The sequence below is a fragment of the Ochotona curzoniae genome, unplaced genomic scaffold, assembly GCF_017591425.1.
Source record: "Ochotona curzoniae isolate NIBS_2020 unplaced genomic scaffold, NIBS_Ocur_1.0 contig_3622, whole genome shotgun sequence".
NCBI lineage: Eukaryota > Metazoa > Chordata > Mammalia > Lagomorpha > Ochotonidae > Ochotona > Ochotona curzoniae.
The window spans coordinates 29,610,186-29,633,055 of record NW_024465926.1 but is presented as its reverse complement, the minus strand read 5'-3'; the positions used below and the strand labels follow the sequence as shown (position 1 = coordinate 29,633,055).

The 22,870-nt window shown below is 45.0% G+C and overlaps 1 protein-coding gene across 1 annotated transcript in view; it reads right to left on the bottom strand.

Annotated features, from left to right (window-relative positions):
* SHCBP1 (SHC binding and spindle associated 1) overlaps nucleotides 1-10,152 on the bottom strand; it is a 29,471-nt gene extending 19,319 nt beyond the window's left edge. The window contains exons 1-5 of the mRNA XM_040982768.1: nucleotides 10,091-10,152; nucleotides 6,091-6,258; nucleotides 5,818-5,933; nucleotides 3,622-3,830; nucleotides 2,084-2,176 (exon numbers count right to left, since the gene is read on the bottom strand). Of these exons, the coding sequence (XP_040838702.1) occupies nucleotides 2,084-2,176; nucleotides 3,622-3,830; nucleotides 5,818-5,933; nucleotides 6,091-6,258; nucleotides 10,091-10,148 (644 nt within the window). The 5' untranslated portion in view covers nucleotides 10,149-10,152. The remainder of the gene's footprint in view (nucleotides 1-2,083; nucleotides 2,177-3,621; nucleotides 3,831-5,817; nucleotides 5,934-6,090; nucleotides 6,259-10,090) is intronic.
* Between the last annotated feature and the right edge of the window lie 12,718 nt (nucleotides 10,153-22,870).

Sequence of the window (22,870 nt, the reverse complement as noted above, 5' to 3'; positions counted from 1 at the left end):
CAAAATCTGCCAGATACAAGACACTTACGTATCACTGCATTTCACTTAAATAAAACCAAAGACTGCTGTAAAAAGCAAATATATCAAACATAAAAAAAAAAAAAATTCAGGCTTTTTGAAATCTGGCATTTTATTGAATATGGGAAAATAGGATATACACTAAATAGGAATGAACTAAATAGGAAAGACTAAATAAGAATTACAGCCAAATTTAATAAGAGTTGAAATAAGATATGTATAATTCTGAACCAGACAGAGCCATTCATCAGGCTTTCACATTTTTACTATTTACTATTGAAACCAAGAGAAACTTCCTAAATCAGCCCTAGTTCCACAAAAATGCAAAGCTGTACTCTCTTCAATAATCAAACAAACGTCCTTCACAAGGGAAAAAGAATAGCTTCTACACTTTTTTGGTGTACAAGTTCTAATTTTATTCTTCTGCCTATTAAATTACTGTGCATGAATATAAGAAACAATTGCTAGTCTTAGAGCACCATCTAGTGGACAAATATTACCTATACTAAGAATGGTAGAGATTATTGGGATGGCACAGTTAATTTTACTATTTTTGTATGGTTTTTCCCTGTCAAGATATGATAAGTTAAGAGAATGTACTTTTGTACCGTGAAAACTGCAATTTACCACCAATACTAACTATTTAGTCTTTTCCATCTATTTGTCAAATAAGACTTAAGGCAGGATACCCTGTGATAAATCCATCAGTCTAGTGTATTTTACTACAGAAACTGAGTTAAAACATATTCTTTGAAAAGTACTCCTCAAAAATAGAAAGCAAGAAAAGCTGATAATAGGCCCAGAGCATGGCTCAGTGGCTACATCCTCGCCTTGCAGCCACCAGGATCCTGTATGGGCGCCGGTTCGCATGCCGGCTGCTTCACTTCCCATCCAGCTCCCTGCTGGGTGTAGAGGGATGGCCCAAAGGCTTGGGCCCCTGCACCCATGTGGGAGACCCCAGAAGAAGCTTCTGGCTTCAGACTGGCTCTGCTCCGAACATTCCAGCCACTTTTGGAGTGATCCACCAGACAGAAGATCTTTCTCTCTCTCTCCTCCATAAATCTACCTTTTTTTAAAAAAAAAGATTTATTTATTCTTATTGGAAAGTCAGATATACAGAGAGGAGAAGAGACAGAGAGGAAGATCTTCTGTCCAATGATTCAATCCCCAAGTGACCAAAACGGCCAGTACAGCACCGATCCATAGCCAGGAGCCAGGAACTTCTTCCAGGTCTCCCACAGAGGTGCAGGGTCCCAAGGCTTTGGGCCGTCCTGGACTGCTTTCCCAGACCACAAGCAGGAAACTGCATGGGAAATGGAGCTGCTGGGATTAGAACTGGTGCCTATATGGGATCCCAGTGCATGCAAGGCATGGACTTTAGCTGCTAGGCCACTGCACTGGGCCCAAAAATAAATCTTAACAAAAAATAAAGTCTTCTGTAATTCAAATAATTTCAACGTTTAAAAAAAAATTGTTTGGGACCCAGGGTGGTAGCTTGGCGGCTAAAGTTCTCACCTTGCAAGTGCTTCCTGCTTGTGGCCTGGGAAAGCAGTACAGTATGACTCAAACCTTTAGGACCCTGAACCCACACGAGAGACCCAGAACACGTTCCTGGCTTTGGATCGGCACAGCTCCAGTTGTGGTCACTTGGGGAGTGAATCATCAGACAAAGATCTCTGTCTGTCTCTCCTCCTCTCTGCATATCTAACTTTCCAATAAAAATAAAATAAATCTTAAAAAAAAGAAAAAAAACAACTGTTTGAGTTTAACAAAGAACTTTAAAACACATTAGCTCTACCGAATTTCATTCAGATTTATAGAACATTGAGCTATTAACTTGGCTGTCCTTCAACTCCCAGGTATTAAATTCAGTTTATAAATACTAAACTCGGGCTTTCTTGTACTTTGACAAGTTTCATTTAATAATATGTCAAGGGGTTGTACTGTTTGCAAATCATTCTGCTTCTGTGGGCTCCGGAAATGCGCACATACATACATCACACAGGTGAAATTAAAAGCAAGTTTAACTTTTTCCAACATGTGCAAGGCTGGCAATAATACTTACAATCTCAATCGAGGTTCGACGCATCTAACAAAATAGTCATACTCATCTTCCTCTTCTTCATCCCAACTCCTCCAAATGTTTTGGTAGAAAAACCTGGAAAGGAGTTCAGTGTCATTCAAAGGCAACCACTGGCCCAGAGCACTGGAGTTCTGAAGAGGGTAAGGTGTGAATCGAAGCAATTCTATCAACTATAGCAAACAGTGGTTATTTCATGGGAGTTCAGCTCCCACCTTTAGCGCTCCCCAAAGACTGTGTCTACTGTGCGCACCAGTCATAACCCACATTCCACTGAGCACCTGGTCCTCCAATACTTATTAAGCCAGCAAGCAACGCCAACTCTCCTAGTTTGCCCTTCTCTGAGCACTGACCAGAAGCTGAGCCCTCAAAGCCAAGAGCAAATTCAGCCAGGCCCCTCTAATATTGGCAACCCCAGACACAGTTGTCTTTCCACCACACCCATAACGTCAGACTCCTAATTTCCTAAACATATGAGTCACTCCTTCACCTTCAAACGCTTCAACTGATGGGCTTCTTTAAAATCAAAGAACATAAAGGGGTTATTGTGGTTCTGGACAGGCACAGGTAAGCATGCTTGCAAACAGTTAGCAATTGTCCACAAGAAGTCTGAAGGGGGGTTTGATGTATCCTGCTTCTTTGGAGAATATTCAAATTCACCTCAGCAAAACCAGGTTAGCTAGTGGTAAAGAAACTGAAAGTACTGCTAAAACTACACCACGTCCAGCAACATCAAGATGATGCTCATGACATTATCCGTGTTTCCAGTTCCCAGGTGAATAGAAGATGATTATTAAATAGCTAACACCAAGCCTCCTTTAGGGTGGAAACTTATATGAAAAAAGAAGACCCAAAAGCACTATCTATAGCAGCAGCTATCTGATAAAAATGATTTATTGGAAAATATTTTAAAATCTATATATGTAGTAATCTAGGTCTGATGTACTTTGCTTCTGATGTTAGGGACAAAACATAAACCTGTGCAAGGGGAAATCAACTAGGCCCCCAAAAGGCTGAAAGCAAGAAGACACTCCCTGAGGATCCAAGCAGACTGGAAGTCATCTTCTTTGACCAGACACATCTTTGAAAAAGTATCTATTATTCTTATAAGTGCATGAAGCATGATCCACAACTCTCTTCTTTTTCTTTCCCTTCCTCTTTTCTTCTGCCCCCTTACATTTAAATATGTCAATCCAGCATCCACAACTTTTAAGGCAGTTGCTAAATATATACAAACCAAGCTAAGAATTGCAATCTTTCTTTCAACACTGGGGAACTGGATGAAGAATAAAACAGAATTCTCTGCACTATTTTTCCAACTCTCCTGCAAAAGTGGAATTATCACAAATAAGCATTTTTAAAAGTTTTCCCCCACTTAAAAATATTCTTTGAATATTCTAAAGTCCTGCGGTAATCAAGTTCACAGTTTCAAGTTTCAATCCAGGTATGACTCGGAACAGAATCACTTCATTTCATCCAGAATTTCTGACCATGAGGTTATTTTTATCAGCTCTTCTTCCTACCTGACATGTTCAATTGCAAGTGCTGTCTGGTCAAATACTCCAGAATCATCGAATACGACCCAGAGCTCCTGCAGGGGCAGCCGGTGCTCCTTGAGGTCAAGCAGTTCCCTCATGCACTCCGAGGTGAAGGTGTTCATGTGAGAGTCGCAGAGATACGGCTCGGCAAGCTTCACCACCGCCTTCAAGGCTACGAAGTCCACAGCTGTGACCTGAAGTTGTTCAATGGAAGTTACCACGTGGAAATCAAAATAAATACATAGATACACAATACCATTGGGAGCCTGTGGTTTTTTTAAAGTTTGAAATGAGGACAGTGAGTCTTCCTCCAGAATATAAAGAATAAAAGAAGCCTGACACTAACACTGTAAATAAGAAGACAGGATGCGGCAGAGAATAACGAGCAGGAGGGGAAGGGTGACCATGTTTTGCTGGGTTGGCCAAGAAAAGTCACGCCCTGAGCTGAGCAGGATAATAAAACGAAAGCTCCAGGGGCAGAAGGAAGAAGGTGCTGGAGCAGAAAGCCAGGGCTCCTGGCTGGACCGGAAACGAGAACAGGGAAAGGGGAGGGGCAGGGTGGGAGGACGGGGAGGAGCAGGGAGGAGCAAGAGAGGTGAGGAGGCGGGACAGGATATTGGATGGATATTGGATGTTACATGTTCTTGAACAGTCAGAGGCCACAAGGCCAACATTTAAGACCACTGGTAAATGGAATATATTAGAAAATCAAGCAGAAAATTGGCACACTTCTATTTCTCTTTCCAGGTTTACTTATTTTGTTTTTAAGATTTATTTCTTTATTTGAAAGTCAGAGCAAGCAAGTAGTAGAAACAAAAGAAGGGCTGAAGCCAGGAGGTAGAAACTACATCCTGGTCACTGACTTCTGCCAATGGAGTTTGAAGTTCCTGCCTGCAGTCTGGCCCAGTTCTGGCTGTTGTAGCCATTTGGATAGTAAACCAGCAAATGAAAGACCTCTCTCGGTGTGTCTCTCATTCTCGCACTCACTCATCTACCTCTGTTGAAATAAATCTCAAAAAAATAAAGTAAGTTCAGGACCAGCACTGTGCCGTGACATGTTAAGCCACAGCTTGCAATGCTAACACCGCATATGAGCCCTAGTCTGAGTCCCAGTTGCTCCATTTCCAACCCAGCTCCCTGTTACAGCACCTAAGAAGGCAGCAGAGGATAGTCCAAGGACCCTAATGCTTTCCCCGCTGCATCTCAGGAAAGACCTAGAAGAAACTCCTGGCTCCTGGCTGTCATCTGGTCAGCCCAGGACATTGGAGTTCTCTGGGGAGTGAACTGGTGTATGGATAGTCATGATCTCTCTCTCTCTCCACTTCTCTCTGTAACTCTGCCTTTCAGATAAACAAATAAATCTTAAAAAAAAAAAAAAAAAAAAAAAAAGACTTACATTGTTTTTAGAGGACTAGTTGGGGACAGGCAGCACTAGCTGCACCAGATAGACTTGAACTTCAACCAAAGACTCACATATCCAAAATTGTAAAAACCCACAAGGAGCAGTTGCAACCGCAGCCCTGCGCGCCATAACCAGCCCGGAACATGTGATGTCATTTTCTAAAGGAGCTGCAACAACAACTTCATTCACACTCCCTGGTTTAAGGTGCTAGCTTAACGGGGCTTTTTGTGGTCCAGTTAACAAACACTGACAAAAACTCACAGCTGTAATTACAGTTTAAATGCAATGAAAAGAACCCAGCCAGTTGAAAAATAAGATTGTTTTTACTTTCTGCAATGGAGCATGCTACCAAGAGATTACTGCATATCTACAAGTTTGCTAGGCAAAAAAAAAAAAAAAACATCGGCTAGTTGTAAAAGTGCCTGTTTGGTTTAAACCATGCAATGGACTACAGCTAAGAAGGTAAAAACTTAATTGAAACTCCAGGGACTTCGTAATTAGGACCCTATGTTTCAACTGATATAAAATATCGCCTCCACTTAACAGGCTTATAATGTGCCCCCCCTTTTCAAAGGACACTGACACCCCACTGTAATGTGGGTTTCTTCTCCTCGCTTGTCTTTAGCATTTGCAGAATACCACAGCAATCAGATGTGAAAAACATGCTCTTTTTAATCAGCTCATAAACTTGAGTTAAAAATAAGCACTTTGGCTATAGCAGTCTGAAGCTAAGTGCTTATAGCTAGAGACAAATGTCTTAACAACAGACTTAAATTTACCTCCACAAGCACCTTGAACACATTCGTGTGCCAGATTGCTCTCCATCCAGATGGTTCCAGGGCCTTCTCCAAGAACTCGGCTGTGAATTCCCTCACCTCCGAGGCCTTGCAGTCAGCTACAAATGAACACAACGAGAGCTGAGACGCACAGAGAGGAGTTCATGTGTCCATTTAAATGGACGTTCTCAGAAGGAAAAACTGGCAAGCCGAGAGCCTGAGGCAGTCTTCATGTGAAATTAAAAAGACAAAACGAGCAAAAAAGAACCTACTTACCCAAAATGTAATCTTGGTAGGCACTGAATCGCTCATAGAACAAAAGCTGAGCTGTTTGGAAAATTTCTGGGAAAATAGTTTTTCCTTCTGGTACAAAACTTTTTAAACGAGAGCATGGCTTCTCCTGACAGCTATAGCTACTGCATGAATCTTCAGCCGGAAACAAACCTAAAAGAAAAACAAGGATGAGCAGGCCCGATCACCCCAGAACCTGCAGTGGAGGTGAAGTGCAGGCCCGACCACCCCAGGACCTGCAGTGGAGGTGGAGTGCAGGCCCGACCACCCCAGGACCTGCAGTGGAGGTGGAGTGCAGGCCCGACCACCCCAGGACCTGCAGTGAAGTGCTGCTATTTGGACATCCTTGCCTTGAAACTCCAAACAAAACACACACAAGGTTTGGGCTGTGAATGCTCTACTTAGCTCTACCACTGTCACAAAAAAACAGCTTTTCAAACATAAAAATATCTCAAAATCCCAGTTATTTTTTAAGATAATTTTCCATGAATACAAAGAGAACAGATTACATGCAACTCATAGATACAGTTCTAAGAATAAAATATTTCTGTCCCTTCCTCCTTCCTTCTTTTAATTTCTGTGACATTTTTGACTTACTTTCTAATTATGAACTTAATCCTCCAAGAAATAGTTACATTTGATCATAGCCAAAAGGCCAAGAATCCATTTTTGGTTTTTTGCTCCATATATTGGCCACCATCAATCAGAGAAAAACATGATATTTATCTTTTTTGGATCTGGTTTCATTCACTAAGCAAAATGATCCCTAGTTGCATCCCATTTTGCTGCAAAAGACAGGATTTTAATTTCTTTAATGGTTGAGTAGTATTCCATCATCCATATGTACCAGCTTTTCTTTAGAGTCATCAGCTGATGAACGTCTAAGGTAATTCCATATACCTTAGACGTCTAAGGTAATACCATATACTATAAAATGTGAGAGTATAACATCTAACTTCTACCTCAAAACACAGTTTAAGATCTTTCTCGGGTTAGGCTTTGTAGTTCTGTGAGGTTTTTTGACGGACTGTTTTAAATAGAAACCACTGAATTTTCCTTAAAGAAAACAGCTATGGCTTTTGCTATTAAGCAAGTGGCTAAAATCATTCCCCTACACAGTGCCTTTGATGTAGATCCTGGGTACCATCAGATCCTGGTCTCCCAGGGTCTCCGAGCCTTCCTCACTCAAATTTTCTGATTTTACTACCATGAGTTCAGGAAACTGAGGCTGTGAGACAGTCAGCAGACTCATGAAGTCATCTCCTGAGAGATACCATCTTGATGTCTATCTTGTCCTGAGGGAGTTCTCTTCCAGGAACTCCAGGCTCTGAGGAAAAAGTAACTACGACCCAGAACCCACTTTGCCATCATCAAAACTCCCTATGGGATGGGGCAGGTGTTGTAGCACAGTGGGTTAAGTCACTGTTTGTGACCGTGGCACCCCACACCAGAGAACAAAATCAAGTACTGCTCCATTTTCAATCCGGCTTCCTGCTAATACGTGAACCGCCCGAGCATCTAAGTCCCTGCCATCACCAGGGCAGAGGTGAAAGGAGTTTCTGACTTCAGCCCGACTCAGTGCTAGCAGTTTCAGGCAGCAGAGGAGTGAACCAGCAAACTGATGAGCTCTCTCTTTTCCTTTCCCTGCCTGTCACTCTGCCTTCCAAATAATGTTTTAATCCCCTAAAGCACTCATTATTGCTGACCAATCGAAGGAGAATAAAGAACTCTGTGGGTCAACCAGACATTTGAACATGAGCGAAACACGCACCTCTCAACCCCAACCTGCACCCACGTTTACTCCTGCTCCTCGGGGAGTGCAGACACCAGGCAATAGCTCCCAGCCCCTTGCTCTGTGCTTTTCAGCAGCTACTTTCTTCCCCTAGCCTGATGTCAGTAGCTGGCTTGTTGTGGGGAATTCTGTAGCAACTGTTCCAACCATCACCTGTAACAATCTATCTTTCGGGGATTGTTTTCCATAATAATGTCACAGGGCGGCCATTGTGCAGCAGTCATGATGCCCCAGGGGATGCCAGCATCCAATCAGAATCCCAGCTCTGCTCCAGGTCCCAGCCTCCCGCCAGGGCAGCAAGTACTGGCTCCAGTGATCCTGTCAACCAAGCGAGTGACCAGGGTTAAGTTCCTGGCTCCCGGCTTTGAGATGGCTCAGTCCCGGCCACCGTGGGCATGTAGGGAACCAACCGGTGGATGGAACACAGATATTTCTTTCTCTTTCCTGGCTGTCCCTTTCCAATGAATTTTTTAAAAATTTAAAATTAATAATTCTGCATTGCTGTATTTCCTATTCCCTCTGTCAAATGACTTTCTAGTCTTAAACAACTTCATTTTCTGCGGTATCAGTACGTTGATGACGCCTCAATAAACAAGGATGGGAGGCTCTTAATAATGCATAAGGCTTACTTCACTAAAGCTACCAAGTCCCTCCTCATTAAGTTCAATAACTGTGTTTAAGAAAAGATCAGAACATGCAAATCACACCAGGTTTGAGTGTAATTATGTCTCCTAAGGCATGATTTGGCCAGTGGCCTAATTCTGAATAACAAGACATTTTAAACACACAGAATGACTACTAAAGAAACAATACTAAGGGCAGCATTGAGAGCGGTTTCAGGGAAAACACCAGAGACTATTATTAACAACTGTCTCCCCCCACACACACCCACTCCTTCCACGTCTTGCCTCTGTTCAGGCCACGGAGATTATTTAACCCTCAAGGGGAACGAACTGCCCTCCAGGGTCTACCGCTCACAAACACGGGGTGCGCAGGAGTCACAGAGGGAACTGATACTTCCCTCGCTGTGTTTCTTCACCAATACAGAAATGGGTAAAAAAAAAAAAAAGTAGTCTTCCCACTTCAATAACAAGCATGTTTATTAAAGAAATGATACTTCGGGTCTGGCACTGTGGCAGAGCGGGTGACCCCATTGGCTCCGCTTCCAATCCAGCTTCCTATCCAGCTTCCTGGTATTGTGGCTGGCAGGAAGCAGATGAAGCCCCTGAAACCCGGCAGGGAGAACAGGACGGAGCTCCTGGCTCCTGGCTTGGGCCTGCGAGTCTTTCTGTTTCGTTTTTCTGTTTTATGAGGTTTAACTGACAAATAAAAGCGGTTGTAATTAAGCTGCACAACATGTTCTGAGATACATCTCACTATGAAATCACTGCCACAAGAAAACGAATCAGCGTTTCCGTAATCTCACATGGTGTGTGTGTGTGTGTGTGTGTGTGTGTGTGTGTGGACGTGTGACATCTATTCTCTGAGCAAATTTTGAGGCTACACCATGCACTAGGTCTCCAGATCTCATCCCGGGTGCCACTCAAAGTCTGTGGTCTTTGACCAGCAGCTTCCCACCTCCCGTCCGGGTTTTCTGGACTCACAAGTCAACATTCTCATGCAGTATGTGTCTTTCTTTACAGCCACTTGGAAAAAGGCTCGTCACACCTCATCTCCTCCCTCTTCATCCCAAAGTGAAGCCGCTGGCTCTGGAATCCTAATAGGAATACCGAGACTAGGCAACTTGGGCCAGGTTTACAAGGGGTGTGAGTAGCAGAATTAAGTTAAGCTCTACCAGACTCTATTGGAAATGTTAAAGAAAAAAAAAAGAAAAATGTCAGGAAAGAGTTATCAGTGCAATGTCCACGTTCTATTTCCAGCCTGTCAGCATCCTTAACTCGGGGCAGGACACTGGGCAGGATTCGCTAGCCAAGGAAAGGGCTCAAGCTTTGCTTCTGTCCTAAAACAAGTGGTTCTGATGTCTGAGACGCCCACAAAAGAAAGGAAAGAAAGAAAAGGGAAGGAAGGAAGAACGAGCCTGCCCCACGGAAAGGCGCAGGGCCCACCAAGTCCCCCGGGCAGGGCTTTTCCAGCTCCGGAGGCCGAAGAGGGCAGGCGCGGCCGGCGCTGTCCCCGGGGGCTGGGCGTGGGTCCCTCCCGCCGGGCGCGCCGGGCAGCCCGGTGGACACTCACCTTCCTCCGGGGCCGCGCGCTCCTCCCCGACCTCCCCGCCGCCGAGCACCCGCTCCATGGCCTCCGACGCCACTCGGCCGCCCGCACGCAGGGTCCCGGCCTTTTCAAATTTCCGCGGGAGGCCGCCCCGGGGCCAGGACGTGATGACGTAGGCACCGCTGAGTGGACAGCCGGCGAGGTCCTTGGACCAATGAGAGCAAGCCTGCGCTCCCCGCCCCCCGGCCTCGGGCAGCCGCGCCGGCAGCGCCTCGGCGCCACCTGCTGGCGGGAGGGCTGCTGACCCGGTCGGCTCCCTTGCTGGGACCGAATTGGGGCGAAGGCTGCGAAGGGACGTCCTTTGGCATGACCTCCAAAAACCTAATAGGTAAATGGGGTGTAGAAAGAGAATCAACGTAATACTTAGGCTTACTTGGGCGCTACATCAGACAAGTGACCTCTCAGAACACTCACCACGGAAGAATCAGTCGTCCCCCCTTCTCTCTGCATCGACACACCACATACGGTACTTCCAAAGATGTCAAATCAGGTGCTGTTTTTATTAACCAAAGGCAACTAACGTTCAGCAAGTACCTGCCCATATGCTTAAAAAAAAAAAAAAAGATGTATTTATTATTTTTCTTGAAAAGTCAGATTTACAGAGAAGGATTTTCCATTCCCTGGTTCACTGAGTGACTGCAGCTGAGCCGATCCGAAACCAGGCGCCTTCTTCCACTAGGCTATTGCACCAGGCCGCTGCCCATGCGCTTTTACCTGCATTATCAACAACGCATTTAATCCTATGAGACAGGCATTTTAAAGACAGGGAAATAGAGTCACCAATGAGCTAACTTGTCCACCCCAACCAACCTAGCAAGATTCAGGATTTGAAACCAACCAAACTCGAGCAACTACCCTGAATGCCTCATCCAGGCAGCGGCAGCCTGAGCCTGTGAGCTGCCACCACACCAGGCGGGTACGGCCCCACACCACAGCTGGCCTGCAAGGCTGATCTGGGGACCCATTGCACGGACTCCGTGGGGCAAAACCTTGGACTGATGCTTCCCAGGTTCCTCACTACTGAAGCCAGGAGAGGTGGCTGTGGGCGCCTGCCCCTAACTCGGCCAACTCTCCCAGGAAACATTTCCCTGCTCTTGTGTGCAGACTCTGACCTTGCCTTTATTGGTTTACTGCCCGAATGTTTGTTGAATACTACTAGTGAAAACACAGAAAACAATACTATCAAGACTAGCAGGGCCCAGCATGATAGCCTAGCGGCTAAAGTCCTTGCCTTGAACGTGCCGGGATCCCATTTGGGTGGTGCCTGTTCTACTCCCGATGGCTCCACTTCCCATCCAGCTCCCTGCTTGTGGCTCGAGATCCGGCTGTTCCAAACCCAATCCAGAGGCACCTGCAAAACAACAGCAGATGACCCAAGTGCTTGGACTGCTGTACCCATCTGGGACACAAAGATAAAGTTTGGCCTGGCCCACCCCTGTTGTTACAATCATCTGGGGAGCGAACAAGAGAATGGAAGATTCTCTTCTCTCTCTCTCTCTCTCTCTCCACCTTTCAAATAAATTTAAGAAGTAAATTAAGAAAAAAAAAAAAGATATTATCTAAAACAGTACTTTTGGAAAAGGTCTGTGAAGGAACTGAGGCAACCAAATCAAAGACAAAATATGGATGCTGGGGCCCGGCGGTGTGGCCTAGTGGTTAAAAGTCCTTGCCTTGAACGAGCCAAGATCCCATATGGGCACCGGTTCTAATCCCAGCAGCTCCACCTCCCATCCAGCTCCCTGCTTGTGACCTGGGAAAGCAGTTGAGGACGGCCCAAAGCCTTGGGACCCTGCACCTGCGTGGGAGACTTGGAAGAGGTTCCTGGTTCCCAGCTTCGGATCGGGGCAGCACCGGCCGTTGCGGCTCACTTGGGGAGTGAACCATTGGACAGAAGATCTTCCTCTCTGTCTCTCCTCCTCTCTGTATATCTGACTTTGTAATAAAAAATAAATAAATCTTTAAAAAAAAAAATATAGGGATGCTGTTGCAAAGTCTTAAAGGCCAAAGTATTTACTTAACTAGGTACATTTGCTATACACAGCCTGTGTCCTTTACAAACCTGTGTCATCAGGCCCAGCGCTGTGGCCTAGCAGTTAAAGTCCTTGCCTTAAACATGCTGGGATCCCATATGGGTTCCAGTTCTAATGCCGGCAGCTCCACTTCCCATCCAGCTCCCTGCTTGTGGCCTGGGAAAGCAGTCGAGGACAGCCCAAAGCCTTGGGACCCTGCACCCATGTGAGAGACCTGGAGGAGGTTCCTGGCTCCTGGCTTTGAATTGGCGCAGTACCGGCCATTGCACTCACTTGGGGAGTGAATCATCGGATGGAAGATCTTCCTCTCTGTCTCTCCTCTCTCCTGTATATCTGACTTTGTAATAAAAATAAATAAATCTTTTTAAAAAAACTGTCATCATTTATTCATTACTTGCTCAGATTACTGCTGTGTGTCACATGACAGGAAATAGCCCAGATAACTTCACTGCTACCTGACGTCATCATTATGCAAATTCTAAGTGTACTTAGGTTGAGGGCAAGGGGCCTCCTATCCCCAACAATCCTCGCCCTGCTGGACTTACTCCAGGAGCACCATCCAGGTGTGAAGCATAAAGGTATACAGGCAAGCAGGATTCAGTCAAACATGATCAAGAAATAAGTGGTGGCATGGTCAAGAGAAAGAAAGAATGAACAAAAAGCCAAAACACACTCAAAAAAATCAATGAATAAACTGGCGAGATTTGGGCCATCTGTTTATGCAAAGAGAGGCATCGGGAGTGGTATCTGGAGTGAGGTTTAACCGAATATTTAAAAGGGGTGACGTTTGGGCCAGAAAACCACCCATTTCCATGACCAGAAAACCACCCATTTCCATGACCATTTTGGGAAAGAACAGAAGTACTATGGAGTCAAGTGCCTTGTAGGATGAAGGCTTTCCTAGGAAAGCGGTTGCAACAAAGGCATGCTTCCACAGTCACCTCTCCTGGCATCTGGCAACCCTTCTCCTCTCGTTATTTTATTATAACATTAGAATGACTTAAAGGTCGTTGAGAGAACATTGCCTACAACCATATGGCCTATTTCCAGCTGGTGCTGGTTCTGCATTTGCAACATCATGGAACCTGCAGCTTCTGCTACATGCAAGGGCAAGAACTGGGGCATGGTGGTGCACAGAGGGAAGGCCGGTTGGATGGGGCACTGAAAAGGGTTTGTGCAGTACAGCCAGGACTGTGACACAGGCTGGCCAGAACTGTCCCAGGACAAGAACAAGTTCCACAATGTTGCACCTGATGCCAAACCACAGTCGAAACGAAACAACAACCTGGCAAGGTCTGGGGAATGAGCTAGCAGGTGGAAGGCCTCTCTGTCTCTCCCTCTGTCTCTCCAGATGTGCATCCAGGGTCGGTGCTGCGGCCCAGCAGGTTTAAGCCTCTGCCCGCAACACCACCAGCTTTTCCTATGTTTAAAGTTTCAGCTGCTCCTCTTCTGATGCAGCTCCCTGGGAAAGCAACAGAAGACGGCATGACTACAAAGATGAAGTCCCTGCCTCCTGGCTTCAGCTTGGCCATTGTGGCCAGCTCGGGAGTGAACCAGTAGATGCAAGATCAAATTCACTTTCTCTCTCTCTCTCTCTCCCTCACTTCTTCCCTCCCTTTCTCTCTTCCTCTCTCCCCCTACACTCCTGCCTCTTTGCCTCTCAAATGGTATGGAAATTTTATCTAACCAGCTGACCTTTTTCCTGAGGTCATTTCCATTTTCATTTGTGTTCTGCAAAGTCTGGCCTAGGGTTCTTGCCTGTGACTCACACTCATTGTGCTGCAGAACCAAACCTGAGGGCAGCCCGTGTTCCAGCTCATGTCCCAGCCACCTGCGGTTCAGACACCACCTTCTCCCACGAGGACTGAGGCCTCCCTGGGATGTCCTCCTCCTGAGATGCCATCAGCACCCCACTCCAGTCTGTGCAGTCACTCCTTGCGCTGCTCCTCTGCAGGGACCAGGCAGGACACACAGTGAGGAAGGGTGGGCGCCAGTCCGAGTCCAGCAGTAAATGGTAGAACATAGCCTCCCACCAAGGAATCTTCCTTATGGAATGTTGATGACCATGCCAGCCAAATAAAACCTAGCTGTGGGACCACCAGCCAGCACCTTCAGGTCCCGATGCACCTGTTACCTGTGTCAGAGGCTCTGGGCTCCAGGAGAAGTTCTGTGTCACGTACCTCTTTGTATAATAGGCACCTACAACTAAGCCCATCTTGGCAAAGGGACAAACTGAACCCAAGCTTTGCTTTATAATAGGATACCAACAGCCAGAAGGCTCTGGTTTCCAATCAAGCAGGCAAGGGCCTGCGCTGTGCCAGCTACTGCTGCCGGGGACCTCCCAGAGCCACAGACTCATCACTGGCATCATTCCTGGGTCAGAGTCAGGGTCAAGGAAGGTTGCCTGAGGCCTTCTGCCCCTTGTTATCCCACCAACATTCCCAAGTACAGAACCCCTCTAGGGTGATGACGCATTGTACAGCCAGAAGCCTTGAGACCCTGGGGAATGGGGTCCCGCTGCAGGCTGTTCCTGAGAGCAGATATGAACCTAGACAGACGGTACATGTCCTGGGTAGCAGCGAAACGGAAGGAGGCCCCCCCAGTCTGAGGTGGGGTTCCTTCGGGGTGAGGTCTGTCTCAGTACCCGCAGTCACGCAAAGCCCTAAGTGGCGCCTGGCATGCCCGAGCCTCTTCCGAGGGAAAGGAAGCCCCACCATAGGCGCCATGAGCTGCAGTGGGAGAAGAAAGGCAAGTCTGACACCTGCGTGGGAGGTCTGGCGCTCCTCTGAAAACAGAATCCAAGCCAGGCGTAAATGTTGGCTCGTGTTCTCCACTAGAGGGCACCTTGTTACTGTCCAGAGAAAAATGTTCAGTTCTTGGCAAAGGAGTGAGCAGCCCTTTCAGGCTGTTTTCTCTTGAGCCTCCAGGTCCTTCTGTCAGACCCGGCAGATGCACAAACTGTCAGACTCGAGGGATGGACAAACTGAACCAGGAACACTTGCTTCTGAGGACAATGCCAGATATCAAGAGACATTAGCCCAGGTGGCACAGGCGGGACCTTCTGGATTAGAGGCCTGGGGAAGACCTCAAACTTAACCCTAAAACCTTCAGGATGGGCCCAGCACAGTAGCCTAGTAGCTGAAATCTTTGCCTTGTTTGCACCAGGATCCCACATGGATGCCAGTTCAGGTCCCAGCTACTCCGCTTCCTCTCCAGCTTCCTGCTTGTGGCCTTGAAAGCAGTAGAAGTTGGCCCAAAGCCTTGGGACCCTGCACCCAGGTGGGAGACCCAGAAGAAGCTCCTGGTTTCAGATCAGCTCAGTTCTGGCGATTGCAACCACTTGGAGTGTGAATTGGCAGATGGAAGATCTTGATCTCTCCTTCTCTCTGTAGATCTTTACAATAAAAATAAAATAAATCTTTAAAAAAAAAAAAAAACGCATTCATCAACATGCTGGGTGCTGCTCTTCCTGCTGGCCGTGCTTTACCATTACATGGCCGTCAACAATCCCAAAAAGCAGGAGTGAGAGTGGCTCTTTCTCTACCCACAGGGCTCCAGGACATAGTCTGAGGCAAGATGGAAGGTGAGGGGCCTTCACACTTCATCCCTTCTGCCCATCATGACATGCAAAGCAACTACACCTGGATTTTTCTAAACAACTTTTATTTCCTCAAAGTCTTCCTTAACCCTATGGAACAGGAAACTGCTACTTGAATAGGGCCCAGTATTAGGGACTGCCTTTTTTTTTTTTTACCCTGCTTCTTCCCCAGTGTCCCTCCAATATGAAAATATAGTTCTGGGCCCGGCGCGGTGGCGCAAGTGGTTAAGGTCCTCGCCTTGCACGCCCGGGATCCCATATGGGCGCCGGTTCTATCCCAGCAGCCCCGCTTCCCTTCCAGCTCCCTGCCTGTGGCCCGGGAAAGCAGTCGAGGACGGCCCAAAGCTTTGGGACCCTGCACCCGCGTGGGAGACCTGGAAGAGGCTCCTGGCTTCGGATCGACATAGCATCGGCCATTGCGCTCACTTGGGGAGTGAATCATCGGAGGGAAGATTTTACTCTCTGCCTCTCCTCTCTGTATATCCGCCTTCCCAATGAAAAAATAATAAAAATAAATCTTTAAAAAATATGTATATATATAGTTCTGTAAAATAAATAAATAAATAAATAAATGTTAGTAACAAAGTCTTTCTCCCTGACAAAGGATTGGCCTCATGGAGCATCTCGATGGTGGCACGCACACAACATCTACACAGAACCAGAAGACCTAAAGCAAAACAAAACAAAACAAAAACAGTTTGGAAAAGCAGCCTGTAGAATTAAACCGACAACATTCCTTCCTCTCTCCTTCGAAAGCATGTTTTAAAAATAACCTAAAATGGGTGAACTTATATACAGGCAGGTATTATGGCTGGTTTTTCTCACTTACAATGGACAGTTTTCCTGTGTCACTAAAGTTCTTCAGAAACATAATTTTGTGATGTCTTGTTGTATAATCACATTGAATTAATTTACCGGCGATGATTTAGAGTTTGGGGTTGGTACTCAGAATTTGGGTTCACGTCGTGCGTTAGCCATTTAGCTCTTGGTTGTTGGTGGACTGTGCATCACCCATAATTCCCAATTTCTCCACTTGCAACAGTGAGAGATCATATTGGCCCCATTCGCCTGGGTTCTCAGGGCAGTTAGAGAGGAGGATGATAATGTGGTTGGCAGAGGGAATGCCCAGAATAAGCATCTCTAAACTTTCACTGATGCTATTAGGGATTTTTTTTTTTCTCTCATGTGTCTTCCAATGTGAATGGTTCTGTGATGCAAATCTCCCACAAGAGTCCCAAAATTGGAATTCCCTCAGTTAGGTTTGCCAAATTATTCCCCTGAACCACAAGCTCGACTACCCAGTGGATTTTCAATCACTGTCAACAAACTCGTGTGCTCTCTCACTCTCCTATTATGCTATTCAGATACATCATTAAGGTCTTTAGTGGTGGGCTCGGCATGATAGCGTAGCAGTTATAGTCCTCACCTTGAATGTGCTGGGATCCCATATGGGTGCCGTTTCTAATCCCAGTAGCTCCACTTCCCATCCAGCCAGCTCCCTGCTTGTGGCCTGGGAAAGCAGTTGAGGATGGTCCAAAGCTTTGGGACCCTGTACCCACCTGGGAGACCTGGAAGAAGCTCCTGGCTTTGGATTGGCTCAGCTACAGCTGTTCAGCTGCTTGGGGAGTGAACCATCAAATGGAGGATCTTCCTCTCTGTCTCTCCTCCTCTCTCTCTCTCTCTATATATATATATATATATGCTTTTCCAATAAAAATAAATAAATCTTAAAAAAAAAATCTTTAATGGTGCCTTCTCCCCTTGCCCCGGGACGTCCCACTTATCCACGTTTCCAGAAGATCCCAGTATCTGGGATCTGGTCACCAAGCAACAGCCCCAAAGCTTCAGATACCAGTATTCTTATGCACTTGGAGACCGCTTCAATCAGCCAACATTAGATATCTTCATTTTACCCAGCCTGTTGCCTGCACACCCTCATTTACTTATGCAGATAGAGTAATTTCAGGAGCATTCATTGTCATTCTGTGCTATCATTTTAATTTAGCCTAAAAAAAAAAAAAAAAGACATGTGCCTGATCCTACTGATCCTATCTGTGTCTGTTTCAGAGAGGCATTTTGTTTCCATGGTAACTGAGAGGTCTTTGTCATCAAATATTGAGCCCCATTAAGCTGTAGTTTTCTCCCCCCGCCATGTTGGCTCTGACTCCTTGATGCATTGTGCTGTTTTTCTTCTCATCCTGCCCCAGGTAGTCACCACTCATTTCCATGCCACTCAGAATACCTGAAGACTAGCCATTGAGCAAAAATGCCTAAATCAAAATATAGGTGCCCAACTGCTCTTTTAAAAGAGGAAGCACCGCAGAAAACATTTCCCTGCTTACCCTTCCATGTCATAATGCCTTTGGTCTGACTTCAAGTGGGACTAGATCTTTCTGGGCCAATAATAATAATACTGTAATAATCAGCTACAGGATACACTATGTGTACCAAGCACCGACAAGTCTTTTTCCCATTAGTCATGGTCATTTGATTTTTGAGTTTTTGAATTAAATAGTAAATTTAAAGTACCCAACTATTTCTAATTTTTATTCAGAAGCAGAGAGACAAAGAAAAAGAGACACAGCACAGAGTGTCTGTCCACTGCTCATGCCCAAAATTCCTTAGCAACCAAATCTGGCCCAGGCTGAAACTGGAAACTAGAAACTCAATCCAGGTCTGCCATGTGGGTGTAATGAACCTTACTACTTGGGCTCTCACTGTTACAGAACACTTCCCAAAATGGTGGGAGAAATAGCTATAGATCCTCAAAACTAGGTCCACTTGCCCAGTGTGCAGCAAATCAATCAGTTATTCCAGGGAGTAACTGAAAGTAGTTTATTTGCAATGTGCAGAGCAAGGAGTCAGGCAGCTGGTGCTCAATTTACAGGCTCCCTAAGGGATTACAGAGAGAGTGAATCTTGCAGTTTCTCTCTTTCTTTCTTTCCTTCTCCTAAGATTTATTTTTACTGGAAAGGCAGTATTACAAAAAAACAGAAAGATCTCCCATCTGCTGGTTCACTCCCCAAGTGGCTGCAACAGCCAGAGCTGATCCCATCTGAAGCCAGGAGTCAAGAGTTAGAAGCTTCTTCCGGTCTTCCATATTGGCGTAGGGTGCCTAGGCTTTGGGCCATCCTTGATTGCTTTTCCAGGTCACAAGCAGGGCCCTGGGTGGGAAGTAGAGCATCTGAGGCATGAACGGTCCCAATATGGGATCTTGGAACTTGTAAGGTGAGCATTTAGTCACTGAGCCACTGCACCAGGCCTGGATCTTGCAGTTTCAAGCAAGGGTTGAATGGTATGCATCAGCTCATGTGTCGGTCCACAACGTGAGAGACCTTTCTTGGATCATGGATGAAGGTGAGTTCTGGTCTGTCTGAGTCCCTGAGAATCTCGGGTATTTGTTTCAGCAGGGCCTATGAATTCTTGCAAAACTCTCAAAATAGAGGCTGGACTATCACCTTAATACCAAAGCCAGATGGAGAAACAACAGAAGATGAGAACTTGAGAAGATGAGAACAGATATATCCTTGATGAACATAGGCACAAAGCTCCTCAACAAAATATTAGCCAACAGGATCCAACAGCACATCAGGCAGATCATTAACCCTGACCAGGTAGGATTCATCCCAGGCATGTGATACATCACATCAACAAATTAAAAAATAAAAACCATATGATCATCTCAATAGATGCAGAAAAGATATTTGGTAAAAAATCCAGCAGCACTTCATGTTGAAAATCCTAAGTAAAAGGCATTGAAGGAACATTCTACAACACAATCAAAGAAATTTATGAAAAACCCAATGCCAGCATCCTACAAAATGGGGAAAGATTGGAAACATTTCCACTAAAATCTGGAACTAGTCAGGGATGTCCACTGTCACAACTACTCTTCAAAATAGTATTAGAAGTTCTTGCCAGAGCTATTAGGCAAGAAAAGGGAATTAAAGGAATCCAAATTGGAAACAAGAAACTGAAATTATCCCTGTTTCCAGATGACATGACTCTACATAGGAGAAACAAAAAACTCAGCCAAGACACTACTGGAACTCATAAGAGACTTTGGCAGAGTAGCAGGATACAAAATTAATGAACACAAATCAATGACACTAGTGTACACAAAGAATTCCATGGCTGAGAAAGAAATTGTAAGTACAGTTCTATCAGGGGTCCTCCGTCCCACGGAAGAAATCACCCGACACTTGAGAGAGTCTCCAAGGTGCTTTTATTCCGATCTTCCATTGTAAACCGTTATGTCCGTTACACTCCCGCCCCTCCCCCGCCAAGCCCCTGGTTTATATGTCAAACTTGTCCAATCAGCTTAAAGATACCAAGGCACACCAATTAGGGCAAAGGGCCAATCACAGGGCAGGAAATGGTCAGTGCCCCCAACACAGTTCCCTTTAAAATAGTGAGGAAGAATCTTAAATACCTAGGAATTAGGCTAAACTAAACATGTGGAAAACCTCTATGATGAAAACTATAAATCATTTTAAAAGGATATAAAAAATATTTGAAAAATGGAGAAACTTATCATGTTCCTGGATTAACAGACTCAACATTATCAAATGTCCATATTATCAAAAGTAGTAGACAATCCCAATCAAAATCCCAACAACATTCTTCTCAGAAATAAAAACGAAGATACAAAAATTCATCTGGAATCACAAAAGACCACAAATAGCTAAAGCTATCCTGAAGAATAAAAATCAAGCTGGAGGAATCACAATTCCAGACCTCAAGACATAGTACAAAGCAGTGGTTATCAAAACAGTCTGGCACTGGTACAGAAACAAAGAAAGTCAATCCAACAGAATAGAAACACCAGAAGGGAGCCCACACATATATAGTCAACTAATCTTTGACAAGAAAAATGAAAACAATCCAGGGGAAAAGCCTGGACTCTCCAACAAATGCTGCTGGGACAATTGGATAGCAGCATGCAGAATTAAGAAGCAAGACCCACACCTGTCACATTATACTAAAATCAGCTCTAAATGAATCGAAGACCTAAATCTACACCCAGAAACCATCAAACTACTAAAGGAAAACATAGGAAATACTCTCCAAGAAACAGGAATGAAGAAAGCACTTTTAGAAAAGATGCCAAAACCAAAAAGGCACTCAAAGCAAAAATAAACAAATGGGACTACATCAAGCTAAAAAGCTTCTCTTCAGGAAAGGAAACTATTAACAAAGTGAAGAAGCAACCAACAGAATGGGAGAAAATTTGTGCATACTACACAAGTGATAGGGGACTGACTAATATTCAGGATTTACAAAGAGCTTCAGAAATCCAGACACAGTTTAAAAAAAAAAAATGGGCAAAGGAAATGAACAGACATTTTTTGAAAGAACAGATTCAGGTGGCTAACAGACATATGAAAAGATGCTCAGGCTCCCTAGCTGTCAGGGAGATACAAATGAAAACTACATTGAGGTACCACCTAACTCCAGTGAGATTGGCCTACATCCAGAACTATACTAACACCTGCTGGTGTGGATGTGAGGATAAATGTAACTTCCTTCACTGCTGGTGGGAGTGCAGGCTAGTACAGCCACTGTAGAAATCAGTATGGAGAGTGCTTAGACAATTGCAAATAAACCTGCCATAACCCAGCTATCCCACTCCTAGGAATATACACAAAGGAAGTGAAAATTACATATGAGAAGAGGATCTGTAATCGTGTATTTACAGCAGCACAATCTACAATAGCAAAGACATGGAAACAATCCAGATGCCCATTTAAAGAGGAGTGGCTAAAGAAACTGTGGTACCTCTACTCCATGGAATATTGTTCAGCCATTAAAAAGAATAAAATTATACAATTTGCAACTAGATGGTTCCAACTAGAGACCATGATGTTCAGTGAAATAAGTCAATCACGAAAAGAGAAATACCATATATTTCTAATATAAGGAAACCATCATACAAATTGGAATGTATAGTGATGGAGTAATACAGACTACCATACCCAGATGTGAAGACACAATGCAGCATGGATCCCTACTTCCAAATAAAAGATGGACTCCCAATGAAACTGTTGGAAATATCTAGACAATGGGATGATGGGCTGTCTGAAATTGTACTAGCAATGTCAGGACACCCTTAAATAACAGACTGATGGAATTATAACTCTTTATGAAGGCCTATACTACTGTAACAATATAGGAAAAATCAGCTGGAAGGTGAGAATTGGGGCAGGGCGGCGGCGGGGGGGGGAGGGATCCCAGACTCTACAAAATTGTACCATAAAATTCAAATTTTAAGACAAAAATTTAAAAAAGAGAAAGGGACAAGAAAAAAAATTTAAGAAAAACATAGAGGCTAGCGCTGAAATGTAAATCATAAGGGTATCTGGGTCTTTGTGATGGAGGGTTCCAACTGTGGCTGTTCCCTTGTGTCACTCCCAGTTTCATGAGTTATTCTTTACAGAGGAACTGCAAGCTGAGGCTCAGATCACAGAGCCTGTACCAAAGGCAATAGGGATAGTAGGGTCCCTGTTAAGATTTATAACTATACTTTCACGTTACATTATTTTATTTTCTCCTTTTTTCCATACATGCCATTTCATTATATATTTACATATCAGACAGTTAAGCTTTCAACAGTGAAATTAATGACTATGATATTAAAATAACTTGGGGACAAATAATAAGATGGGAATATAGGGAGAAAAGAGGGGAAGGAAAAGGGAGGGGGATAATACCCCATGCTTACAAATCGGCATCATGGGGCTCCGGAGAATCAAGATGGCAGAATAGGGTAAGGACATATTTAAATATATGGAGAAGCATTAACCAGTGTGAAGCAGAGAGAGAGCACATTCCAGGAAATAGGATAGGACACAAAACGGCAGAGGAGTACCTGGAGACTGACAGACACAGGAAAGCAGCGAAAACAGTGATGTGGTGTTGCAGTGATTGAGATCCCAGCAGCCTTCAGCAAATGGCGATCTGAACTGCACCAGCAGCCGGAACTCCATCAGCAACAAGGTGGGAAGGGACTTGTCCTGGGAGCTAAGGAAGTGAACCCAGAAAAAGAACTGTCAATCCTGCTGGTCTGTTTAATTTGACCAGGAGCAGAGACAGAGCAGCAGATCCCAGATGGGCAGT